We start from the raw sequence: 13,608 nt of genomic DNA, 5'->3' as shown, positions 1-13,608 counted from the left end.
CTGGTTCAGCCTGAGATAATTGCTACGGAGAGGGATGGAGTTGATAGCTAGGGAACCAAGTTTGTGGTGAGAACCAAAGACAATGACTTTGGTCTTCCCAATATTTAATTGGAGGAAATTTCTGCTCATCCAGTACTAGATGTTTACTAGCAGCCTGATAATCTGGTGAAGGGGTTGAGACAGGTGGTGGTAAAGTGGAGCTGGGTGTCATCAGCATACATGTGGCAACTGGAGCTGTGTTTTTGGATGATTAGGCCAAATAGCAGCATGTAGACAAGAAATAGGAAGGGGCAAAGGATGGATCCTTTCTGGGACACAAGAGATAAAGGTGCAGGAATAAACGCCATTATAGATCATTCTCTGGCAATGATTGGATAGATAAGAATGACCCAAGTGAATGCAACACTTTACCTAGCTTCAAAAATCTCCTCAAAGTGTACTTGTTCAATTAGTCTTCTCCTTACTCCTTCTCAGTGTTTAGTCCCCTTTCTCTTGCTATGTTAAAGAAATTATTTAAGTTCAAGTTGTAGCTACTGATCTTAATTGAGAAGAATTATGATATTAATGGCTCTAGAATGCTTGGTCAATATTTTCACATTGCAATATGATCACAGCAACTTGAATGGTTTCCTATGGGCCAATATGTGGAGGCAAATTTATGAAGTCTGTGACCAGAGGAAATTAAACATATATGTGTCACTTGGGAGTTGAGTTCAAGCCTAGCTTATTCAAAGCTTTAAGGTAATGTACTGTGCTGTTATGTTTGCAAAGAGTTGGAAGTGAGTATAGGGATCTATGCAGAGTACTACTGAGCTAGAAAATTAGATGGATTATCTTGGACTCTATTTGTACTTTAAGGGACTTTTGCTATTAATTGGATTTCAATAGCTTCATGCCAGTTTGAAAATAAAATTGTTCATAATGAACTCATGCTAGTTTCTCAATTTTTATAACCTTGAAGAGAAGGTGACCATAGCAATAACGATACTGCTTGGAGGGGTATGTTGCAAATATTAAGCAAAAGAGGAGCATGCCAAAAATCACTATTATAAATATCCAGAACATTCACAGAAATATAAATGAATTTAATCAAAGCATTCTTAATTAGAAAGTGAATCTTGAATACACAATACTGAAATTTTGTTTGGGTTTATGTTGCAAATGATATATATGTGAATATACAAGTGGTAGGCTAAACCCTTGCTGTTGGACATTTTCATATTTGCATTCTTTATTGAGATAGAAGTACAAAAATTACTTATCCAACTCAGAAATGCAGGCCTTGGAACTTGTGCACTTAACTGTCTGGTAATATATTTAAATAACTTTTGGTTTGAAATTACTTAAAATTTCTATATGACTCAAAATATTTATAGATGTGGAATGACATGCAATGGATGTTGCCTGTATGGATTTTAAGAAAGTGTTTGAGAAAGTACCTTATGAAAAGCTAGCTAACACAATTGAGGGTCATGGTATAGGAGGGTTAATGTCAGTTTGGCTCAAAAAATTGGCTTAAGGACAGAAAAGAGCAAATTGTGATAAATGGTTGTTTTTCAGACTGGAGAATGGTACACAGTGGTGTTCCAAATGGTCGGTGCTAGAACCATTGCTTTTTTCTGATATATCTAAATGACTTGGATATTAAAATACAGGTATTTCCTGTCTAAAGCAGATTCTAATATTTTAGCATAGTTTGTAAATTAGGGATGCTCTCTGAATTGGCTGCCTCCGATTTTGTTTTTGCATGGTTACTACATATGCTGAGTCTTTTAAAAAGAAACTGCTGCTTGTTGCTTCTTTCCACCAAGAATCCCTTTCGCCACTTCCCTGTCCCGACCCTTCCTCTTGCCTCGCCCCTCCCCTGATCTTCCTGCTTGTTGCTTCCCCCAAACTTCTCGCTTGCTGCTCCCCTCCCCAACCCTCTTGCTTCCTGCTCCATCCCCCAACCCTCCTGCATGACCCTTCCCCCGATCCTCATGCTCCCTCTCCTGACCCTCCCACTGCCCACATGCTGCCCTTATGATGACCCTTCTGTTTTGCACCACTCACTGCTCCCTTTTCCCAAACCCTCGCCACTTGCCCCTCAGTGCCCCGCTCCCCGTCCTTGTTCCGAGCTCTCACTTTGAGCAGGAGGAGCAAGGAAGGCTCGGAAAGGGATTGGGAGGGTCGGCGAGCAGGAGGGCCTGGCCAAGGGGTGAGCTGGAGGGTCTGGCGAAGGGGTGAGCAGGAGGGTCAGGCTAGGGGCAGTGAGCAGGAGGGTCGGGGAGGGGAGGAAGCAGGACAGATGGGGAAGCAGCAAGTGTCAGGGTTGAGGAGGGAATGGGAGGGTTGGGATAGGGTGGTGAGTGGGAAGGATTGGGGGAGGGGAACTGGGAAGCAGTGAACAGGAAGTGGCAAGTTGGAGATAAGTATAAAGAGTTAGTAAGTTAATAAGAGTTATTAAGAGGATTTTTGAACCAGTTAGGTTCAAGGCAGGCAATAGGTTTTTAATATTAAAATTATCAGGAATTTAATCCAATATGTTTTCTTATGGGAAAGTAATTTTCGTTTAGCAGGTTTTTGTTTAGCATGCTGTTTTTTAGGAACACTTTAGGGGTGCTAAACAAGGGATAGCTGTAAAGATTAAAATTTCAAAATTTGCCAATGATACCAAACTTGAGGTTGTGGTGAACAGTGAGGATGATACCAATCGACTATAACAGGACATAAATAGGCTAGCAGAATGGGCAGACATGTGGCAGATAGAATGAAATATAGAGAAGTGTGAAGTGATACATTTTGGCAGAAGAGACAGCAAGAGGCAATATAGACTCAATGGCACAGTTCTAAAGGGCGCACAGGGACAGAGCGACCTGGGGGTTCAGTTTCATGGATGTTTGAAGGTAGCAGAACATATTGAGACACTGGCTGAGCTTTGTAAATAGAGGTATTGAGCACAAAAGCAGGGATAATATGCTGAACCTTTATAAAGCTCTGGTTAGTCCACAACTTGAGTATCACATCCAGTTGTGGTCACCACACTTCCTTCAAAGAATGCAGAGGTGATTTATTGGAATTGTTCCAGGGATGAGGGAATTCAACAACAAAGCTAAATTGGAGAAGCTGGGGTTGTTCTTCTCAGAGCAAAGGAGATCAAGGGGAGATTTGACAGAAGTGTACAAGATTATGACAGGTACACAGTGGACAAAGAAAAGCTGTTCCCATTAGTCGATTATATAAGGACTAGAGGACACAGATTTAAGGTTTTAAGCAAGAGATACAGGGAGATTGTGAGCAAGAACTTTTGAACGCAGCGAGTGGTAATGGCCTCAAACTCACCGCCTTCAAGGGTGATAGAAGTGAAAAGGATGAATAATTTCAAATGGAAATTGGATGGGCACCTGAAGGAAAAGAACTTGCAAGGCTATGGGGATAGAGCAATGGATAGGACTGGGTTGCTCTACAGAGAGCTAGCATGGACTTGATGGACCAAATACCCTCCTTCTGTTCCTTAATGACTCTGAGACTATTACATTCTGCCCATCGTAGTTTATTCAGTCCTAGGATATCACTGCAGGAGATCCTCAGGGTAGAGTTTTGGGCCCAACCATCTTCAGCTGCTTCATCAATAACCTTCCCTCCATCATAAGGTCAGATGTAAGGATGATCATTGATGATTGAGCAATGTTCAGCACCATTTGTGACTCCTCAGATATTGAAGCAGTCTGTGTCCATATGCAGCAAGACCTGGAGAATCTCCCACTATCAACATTCTGGGGGGCACCATTGACCAGAAACTGAACTGGACTAGCCATTAGAATACTATGGCTACAAGAGCAGGTCAGAGACTGGGAATTCTGCAGTGAGTAACTCACCTCCTGACTCCCCAAAGCCTGTCTGCCATTTACAAGGCACAAGTCAGAAGTGTGATGGAATACTTTCCACTGGATGAATGCAGCTCCAGGAACACTCAAGAAGCTCAACAAAACCCAGGACAAAGCAGCCTGCTTGATTGGCACCCCATCTATCAACTTAACCATTCACTCTGTCTACCAGTGACACACAGTGGTAGCATTGTGTACCATATACCAGATGCACTGCAGCAACTTGTCAAGCTTCCTATGATAGCACCTTCCAAACCCGCGATCTCTACTGCCTAGAAGGACAAGAGCAGCAGATGCATGGAAACATCATCACTTACAGGTTCCTCTTCAAGCCATTCACCATCCTGACTTGGAAATATGTCGCCATTCCTTCACTGTTGCTGGGTCAAAACCCTGGAGTTCCTCCTAACAGCACTGTGGGTGTACCTACACCACAGGGGCTGCAGCTCATCACAATCTTCTCAAGGGCAACTAGGGATGGGCAATAAATGCTGGCCTAGCCAGTGATGCCAACATCTGTGAAAAAATTAAACAAAATCCATCCAGAGTAAACCTGCAGTTCACCTATTCCTGAATCAAATTGTTTCATAAATGATTCAAGGAGATTCCATTCTTCCCAAAAGTCCATTCCAAGTGTTGGTCATTCGCTGTTTTCCGATTTGATCTTTGGATATGCCCATTCGTAATTTGGCTCAAGGCATAAAAACTGAACCAGCAGTGTGGGACCACAGCAGAAGATCAGGTGATATTAGTGAACCAGTTAGGTTTTTTACAACTACCTAGCTCCTGTCATGATCATTTTATTTGCTCCCTGCCCACAAATCAACAGATTTTTTAAATGGAAGTTAATTTCATAACTTCCCATGTGTGGAATTTGAGTTCCTGATCTCTTGGGTTGTTTGTCCAGTGCTATAATCACTTTTCTAACATATCCTTTTCACTGTATGAAGAAGAACATCATGATATCAGGCCTAAGGTAATCTTAGTTCTGTTGAAGGGTCATGAGGACTCGAAACGTCAACTTTATTCTTCTCCCCCGATGCTGCCAGACCTGCTGAGTTTTTCCAGGTAATTCTGTTTTTGTTAAGGTAATCTTCTACTGGTTTGTCCCACTTCCACACCTAAGAATAATATTCTACATTAACATTTTCCAGATCATTTTCTATATTATATAGCTTGATAAGATCACCTCTCTTTTTCAGACAGCTAAGCCCATGTCTTTCCTTAGTTTCTCTCATATCCTCATAAATTTCCAGCAGAGATCAGTCTCATGGCTTTAGTTTGCGTTACATCTGCTGTTTGAATGGTTCCCTTGTATCTTGATAAGCAGGGGTCATTGGAGCTAAGTCTGCAAATAGATTTTAACACTGTGGCCTTACTCCCTGCTTCTCCCTGCTTCAGTTTTAGTTCTCCTTTTGGCAGCCAATGTTCTACAATAGTCTTTCACAATCTATATTTATTGTTAATTTTTCTCATAGTGCTTGAAACTTAAAACTAGCTCTGTGACTTCTGTTGAATTATTCAGAGTAGCATTTTGGAAGTGATACCTTGCCTTTTTTCTCATTTGAGGCCACATTTGTGGGCCACTCAAAGTGGCAGATAAGTTCCCCTGGACAGAGATGGTTGATATAAATGAATAGGGAACATACAGTGTAAATTACACTTAATTATTCTCATTAAAATGCCCAAAATATACATTTATTTTAAAATGTTATAACTTATTATTGTAACAGAATTGTTGTCATTCTGATGCTGGTTCTGGAATTCAAAGCACATATGAAAGGAACTTACACATATTTCTGAGTCCCCTAATTTTTATGATAAATTTCATTTTTAACAAGTTATCAAGTATTACTAATTTTTTTTCTGCCTCTCCCTTGTTTAATTATTGTTATATTTATTGTGAGAAACCTAACTGACATTTTTCTCTGAATGGTTAACTAGATCGTCTTACTACAACATCTCCACAGAAGTTACTCACCGACTGAGTAAGACAGAACATTTTAACCCCTACAACTGTCCACTGGGAGAAACCTGGATTGGACCTGATGGTGTAAGGCATTCAAATTACACTTACAATCAAGGTAATGCTGGAACAAACTCTCCTGGAATTTTGGAGGGGTTGGACATTGAGTTCAGCAGCAGGGACAGTGATCAAGCAAGTGGTGAATATTCCATCACACACTTATCGAGCCTTGCAGACGGTGGAGAGGTTTTTAGGGATCAGGAGGTGACAGTCTTGTCGTACATTATTCAGTCATTATGATTCAGATTGGCAAAGGTAGCCTGGAAAATGAGTTCATAGAGTGTTTTCAGGACGGTTTCTTAGAGCGGGAGGTTCTAGAGCCAATAGAAAGAAAAAGTGCATAATTCTGCAAAGATGTGTCAGGTCAGAAGATTGGACAGAAAATAAAGAACAGCAAAGAATGACCAAAAGATTAATAAGAAGGGAGATATTTGAGTACAAGGGAAGGCTAGCTAGAAATATAAAAACAGAGTAAGAATTTCTACAGGTATTTAAAAAGGCACAGAGTAAGTAAAGTGAACAGTGGTCCTCGAAAGCAGTGGTTCCCAACACTTTTTATGTCACAGCACACCTTTATACTATAAAAAGATTTGAGACACACCTCCTATTTTCTCCAACTGAAATGCCCTCTAACAAAAAGCCTTTTATCCCTAAAATCCCTAAAAACATGTCAAGTCAGCACCTAATACAATTTTCATTAGATTAAATAATTTACAAAGAAAGTCTTATCACCACTTGCATGTCAAATACAATATATTTATAGAAAATGTATACAAGTTAAAAGTATTTCCCATTAAGGATTTCAATTGTTTTCAGTTTTGAGAAATCTGCATTTCTCAATGTGAAAGTTCATCTTTGTAACATAATAAAAAAAGTTCAGTTTCTTCTCATTCATAAAAAAGTATTGAAATTAAAAGTATATGAATCAGAGCAAAACATAGTTGAAGGAAATGCTGTGAGTAGCGTCTTACTGACAGTGTGACGCCTGGACCTGCCTCTCTGAGCAGAGTCTATTGACCTGGAGAGGAACTGATGACAGGGCAACTCGCAGGACTTGTTCCACTGACAGTCACTCCCTCCTTTTGTTTTTTACATAAGTCAGTGTTGAGAATGACAACTCACAGAGGTAGGCTGTGGGAAATGGTAAGAGTACTGCTGTGACATGATCTGAGATAGATGGATATTCTTGTTCTGGAAGCAAACAAAATGTGTCCAGAGGCATCTCTGCAAACTTCAGTTTCAGTGTACGATCCATCCAGAGCTCTGTGAACTCCTCTTGTTTTTTTAATGACAACTTCTTTGACGATTCAAAAGAAAGTGCACTAAATGGACCGTGTACCCAAAGTCTCCCATGCTGGTGGAAGTAGCATTCGAACTTCCCTTGTAGTGTTTTAAGATGTGTGTGGACGAAGTTGAGTATGGTTTTGCTAAGTGCGCTGATGCCAGCTCGAACACCTGAATCGACCCACTTGCCACTTTTCCTGCCAAAGGACCGGTTTTGATCTAAAGCCTTGACGTTTATCTGTGGCGGTCAGAATGTTCTCGTTTTTCCCCTGCATTTTAATATTCAGCTCATTCAGATGGCTGAATATATCTGAAAGATATGCAAGCTTAGCACACCAAGAATCATCACATATTAAATCTTTGTGTAGCAATTCATGCAGAGCCGAAAACTCTTTCAACGTGTTACGGAGCTCGTAAACACAGGAGAGGACCTTCTCCTGAGACAGCCATTGCACTCCTGCCTGCTTGAGTAAATCCTGGTAATCGGCTCTTCACATGAAATAGTAAACAAGTGCGATTTCAAAGGACGTGATTTTACAAAATTCATGATTTTCACTGTTTGGTCTAATACTGAAGTTAACTCAGGCAGCATTGCTTTGGAAACAAGACCTTCAGGGTGCAGGATACAGTGACTGACCTGGATGTCAGGATTCTGTTCTTTCACCTTACTCACAAATCCTGTCATGGAAGCTGCTCTGTCAGTGCAGATGCTATTGCACTTGGTCCAGTTAAGATTGTTTTCCTCCAGGTAAGCAGTTGTGACATAAAAGATTTTCTCTCCAATCGCATGACCGGGTAATTCTTTGCAAAAGAAGAAATTTTCTTTGACATATTCCCATCAACATACCTGACATTGGCTAAGAGCTGGCAGTGTCCATTAATATCTGTGGAGTCATCAATCTGCAGGGCAAATTTTCCACTCATTTCTAATTTCTCTTGACGCAACTATTCAATGTCAACTGATATTTCATCATTATGCCGTTTGATTGTATTATCAGAAAGAGGAACTTTGTTGAGTTCTTTGGCAGCATCAGCTCCCAACATTACTCTCATAATACTTTTGCATGCCGGCAGAATTATGGATGTCTTACTGCAGCTATACAGGGCATTGGTGAGACCATACCTGGAGTATTGTGTGCAGTTTTGGTCTCCTTACCTGAGAAAGGACATACTTGCCATAGAGCGAGGGCAGTGTATGTTTATCAGACTGATTCCTGGGATGGCAGGATTGTCCTATGAGGTGAGATTGGGCTGACTGGGCCTGTATTCACTGGAGTTTAGTAGAATGAGAGGGGATTTCATTGAAATGTATAAAATTCTGACAGGGCTGGACAGACTGGGTGCAGGGATGATATTTTTCTTGGCTGGGGAATCTAGAACAAGGGGTCACAAGCTCAGAATATGGGGTAGGCCATGTAGGACTGAGGTGAGGAGAAATTTCTTCATTCAGAGGGTGGTGAACCTATGGAATTCTCTACCATGGAGGTCTGAGGAGGCCCAGTCACTGAATCTATTTAAGACGGAGATAGATTTCTAGGCTCTAAAGGTGTAAAGGTACACAGGGAGAGCGGGAGTATGGTGTTGAGATAGAGGATAATCCATGATCATATCGAATAGCGGAGCAGGCTCGAAGGGACGAATGACCTTACACCTGTTTCTATTTTCTATGTTTCTATGAATTAGGGTTTCGGCAATGGCGTGTGGCTTCTTTGATTTTGCTACGAGCTCAGCCTCCTGCCTCCTGTGCATAATCTGTGACCCACACACACTCCATCATATGCTGATTTTGCTTTACGTTTTGTTCTCTCAGGCACCTGAACTACTGTATATCCTTGCTGGAGAGTGAATGGTGTTCTGTATTCAAATGGCAGTTCAATTTACTTGGTACCATTGCAGCGCTTGAGAGCTTCTCCCTGCAAATTAGGCATTCTGGGACAGGGCAAGAGGCCCCACCAGTCCAGAAAATCGAAAGCCTAGTAGCTGTCAATGTACTGTCCCTATATGAAGCTCACTTTTATCTCCTGAGGTTCTGTTGTTTTGGCCACATCTGAATCAGAGCAGGATTCTTCACTTTTCTTCAAGAGCTTATCCATGGCAAACGGTGGTCCAACACATCACATTACACAATAAATGCCTTCAAGCATCAATTTACAAGCACAATTTCAGCTTTTTGGCCGTGCTAAGCAGAACACTGCTGCTCCAAAGGTGTACCCTTGCCTCAGTGTCCTGCAGAACAGAATTACCAATCTTCAGCTGCCTTCTAGGATCTCGGATCTTTGGGGCATCTTTTGAGGTCTCTTTGACTACTCAGGCTTCTCCCAAGCCCACTTCACTTAAGATCTGCTCCCTGCAGCCCTTTCTGTAATTGGAGTCTGTTTCTTCTTTTCTTAACTCCATTGTCTCCCCTGTTTCTGACCCCTGTCTTCTTCCTTTAATTGGAACTTTGTTACAGGACTTCTCTCTGTCTTCTCTCCTCTGTTTGGGACTTCTTCCTGTCCCCCTCATTTGTGCCTGAGCTTTTGCACCCATCTTGAGTTTTCTGTCTATGTGAAAGTGCACAGGGCCTGCGCGTGGGCTTGATGAAAGTAAAGAATCCGAACCGCAAATGTGCAGCCTGTTCCTGGATGACCCATGTGCAGGATGCTGAGGTTCATCGGGACTTGGAGATGCCAACCTCTAAGCTGAAAATGAAGGTAGATTGGAATTCCTAAAAGCATACATGTATTAATAAGTTTGAAACTTATTTCCCGGCACACTTGGCCGACCTTCATGGCACAGCAGTGTGCCACGGCACACCAATTGGGAACCACTGCTCTAGAGAGTGAGTCTGGGGAATTAATAATGGAAAATAAGGAAATTGTGGATGAATTGAATAGATAATTTGCACGTGTTTTCACTGTAGAGGATAGGTCCCAGAAATAATTGTGAATAAGGAGGTGAAAGGGATAGTGGAACTTAGGTCAGAATTTTACCTTCGTTGTGTGCCGTGTGCCCAACACGCCGGAACATAAAATGACGTGTGATGCCGTTGGGTGTGTGTCCCGACGTCACTGTGCACCGTCGTGATATTTCATTTGGTGGGCGCGCAGCCGACTCCGGTGCACACCCGCCGATAATTGAAAGGCCTATTAAGGCCATTGAGAAGGTAATTAAGTTGAAGTTTATGCTGCCTGTCCAACCTAATGGTTGGCCGACAGGCGAAAAGGCCAAGCGGCCTTTACATTTTTTTAGGAAACCTCACCCACGAGCAGGATAAGTTTTCCTAAAGCTATTCCAAATGAAATAAAAACTTTCTTTTGAAATTAAAAACATGTCCCATCTCATGTGACACAGTCATATGAGGGGACATGTTTCACTGAATTTTTATTGTATTTAACAATTTTTTCAAAAAGCCCTTCAACCTCCATGAGGCAGCTCTGTGCCTCAGGGAGATTGAAGTGCTTTTTCGTGTGCATGCGTGAACTGCGTGCCAGGCCCGCTCTCCCATCTCCCCCACCTGCACAGGTAGTGCTCAGTACTACTGCTCATGATCCATGCAGGGCTGGCCATAATTGGCCCGCCTGCATGAAATTGTGGAATGGAGCCGATCATGGGTGGCGGTCGGCTTCCTGACCACCCTGCCTGGTCCTGCCGAGCCCACCCAACATGGGGAAAATTTAGGCCTTAAAACAATTACAATCACCAGGAAAGGGGCACTGAGAAAATTATTAGAACAAAAAGCTGACAAGTCTCCAGGTCCTGATAGACTTCATCCTAGGGTCTTATAAGAAGTGGCTACTGAGATAGTAGATGCATTATTTTTAATTTCCAAAATTCCCTAAATCCTGGAAAGGTCCCATCCGATTAAAAAATAGTAAATGTGACTCCTCTATTCAAGAAGGGAGGGAGACAGAAAGCAGGAAATTACAGGTCATTTAGCTTAGCATCCATCATAGGGAAAATGCAGGAATCTATTATTAAGGAAGTTATAGTGGGGTACTTAGAAATCTCAAAGCAATCAAGCAGACCCAACATGGCTTTGTGAAAGGGAAATCATGTTTGACTAATTTATAGGAGTTATTTGAGGAAGTAACAAGCAACATGGATTAAAAGGGGAACCTGTGGACTTGTATTTCCAAAAGGCAGTCGATAAGGTGCCACATCAAAGGTTACTTCACAAGACAAGAGCTCATGGCATAGGGGGCAACACATTAGCATGGATAGATGATTGGTTAGCTAACAGGATAGTGATAAATGGGTGATTTTTGGGCTGGTAAGATGTGACGAGTGGAGTGCCACAATGATCAGTGTGTTGAGCCTCAACTATTTACAATTTATATCAATGACTTGGATGAAGGGACTGAATGTATGCTTGCTAAATTTGTTGATGATACAAAGATAGGAAGGAAAGTAAGTTGTTAAGAGGACACAAAGAGTCTGCAAAGGGATATAGATAAGTCAAGTGAGTGGTTAAAATTTGGCAGATGGAGTATAATGTGGGAAAATGTGATCTTGTCCACTTTGACAGGAAGAATAGAAAGGCAGTATATTATTTAAATGGAGAGAGATTGCAAAACTATAGATACAGAGGGATCTGGGTATCCTGGTGCATAAATCATAAAAAGTTAGTATGCAGGTACAGCAAGTGATTAGGAAGGCAAGTGGAATGTTGCCTTTTTTGTGAAGGGAATGGGATATAAAAGTAGAGATGTTTTGCTACAAAAACAGAAACAGAAAATGCTGGAAAAATAGGTCTGGCAGCATCTGTGGAGAGAGAAACAGAGTTAACGTTTTGAGTCCATATCACCCTTCTTCAGACCCCTCTTTCAACTGTTCTGCTATAGTTGTATAGCACATTAGTGAGACCACATCTGGAGTACTCTGTACAGTTTTGGTCCCCTCATTTAAGAAAGGATATAAATACATTAGAAGCAGTTCAGAGAAGGATCACTTGACTGATACCTGCAATGGAGGTGTTACCTTTTGAGGAAAAGTTGGACTGGCTGGGCCTGTGTCCATTGGAGTGTAGAAGAATGAGAAGCGATCTTATTGAAACATAAAATTCTGAGTGGATTTGACAGGGTGGATGCTGAAAGGATATTTCCCCTTGTAGGAGAGACTAGAACTAGGGGACACAGTTTAAAAATAAGGGGTCCCCCATTTATGATAGAGATGAGGAGACATTTTTTTCAATTTTTTTGAGTCATGTGGACCCGAAATGTCAATTGTGCTCCTCTCCACAGATGCTGCCAGACCTGCTGAGTTTTTCCAGGTATTTTTGTTTTTGTTTTGGTTTGACATTTTTTCAATGATAGGATCATGAGTCTTTGGACCTCTCTTCTCCAGAGAGCGTTGGAGGAGGGTCAATGAATATTTTTAAGGCAGAGGTAGATAGATTCTTGACTAACAAGGGAGTCAAAGGTTATGAGGAGTAGGCGGGAATGTGGAGCTGGGGCCAAGATTAGTTCAGCCATGATCTCATTGAATTGTGGGGCTCAAGAGGGGCCAAATGGCCTACACCTGCTCCTAATTCGTATGTTCATATGTTCATTGCCCTACTCCTGTTCAGCTTCTGGTTGTTCTCAGGTTGTTGATGGAGGGTTGAATTTGGTGATGTTGAAAATCATGAAAATGTTGGCCTTTTCAATTAAGAACCAATTGGATATTACAAGATTCTTTTTGGATAAATGAACTTAGATGGGTCAAATAGCCTTCCTCATCCATAATTGTCTTGAGATTGTGCGATGAGAATGAACAGTTTTGGCACAATAACATCATTTTTTTAGTGGTACTGCAAGTATTTGCATCACAATTTTAATAAAGATATATATTGAGTGTAAGATTTATAGGGAATATAATAGTCAAAATAGCCACAAATATCAAGGACAAACATAGAATTCACATGAGACCAGTTACTCCTCATCATTTAATTTGGTTATTTGTTTTGCTTGCTGTCATACATTTGCATTGTTTTTAATTTATTTTTTAATTTTTAAGCTAGTTTAGATAGTTTGCATGTTTTTGATTTATTAATGAATTTACTTCTCTTTCTTTAATGTTACCCTTTCCAGTTTTTAGTATTTCTTTTGAAATCTAGGCTGACACTTCAGTGCTTTACTTCTATAGTGCTGTGTTTTCAGATGAGACCTAAAAGAAAGGGAAGCAATGGCCCTTTCAGGTGGACACAAAAGATCCCACAACACTATTCAAAGATGAGCAGGACAGTTTGTCCAATGCTCTGGCCAACATTTATTCCTCAACCAATACCAGCAAAATCAGATAATTCTGGTCATTCACCTCCTTGCTGTTGGTGGGACTTTGCTGTGCCCAAATTGGCTAAAGCCTTTCCCTACATTATAACACTTTAAAAATACTTCATTGGTTGTGAATCACATCAGATCAAAGGGAATCACCCTGAAACATTAACTTTGTTTTTCTCTCCACAGATGCTGC

The 13,608-nt window shown here is 41.2% G+C and overlaps 1 protein-coding gene across 1 annotated transcript in view; it reads left to right on the top strand.

The window, feature by feature from the left end:
* LOC121278820 (chloride channel protein C-like) overlaps positions 1 to 13,608 on the top strand; it is a 320,150-nt gene that overhangs the window by 40,026 nt on the left and 266,516 nt on the right. Inside the window, exon 9 of the mRNA XM_041189274.1 lies at positions 5,811 to 5,950. Coding sequence (XP_041045208.1) covers positions 5,811 to 5,950 — 140 coding nt within the window. The remainder of the gene's footprint in view (positions 1 to 5,810; positions 5,951 to 13,608) is intronic.

The sequence above is a fragment of the Carcharodon carcharias genome, chromosome 6, assembly GCF_017639515.1.
Source record: "Carcharodon carcharias isolate sCarCar2 chromosome 6, sCarCar2.pri, whole genome shotgun sequence".
In the NCBI taxonomy this organism is placed as follows: domain Eukaryota; kingdom Metazoa; phylum Chordata; class Chondrichthyes; order Lamniformes; family Lamnidae; genus Carcharodon; species Carcharodon carcharias.
The sequence above is the reverse complement of the archived record's forward strand: the minus strand, read 5'-3'. Positions and strand labels throughout refer to the sequence as shown.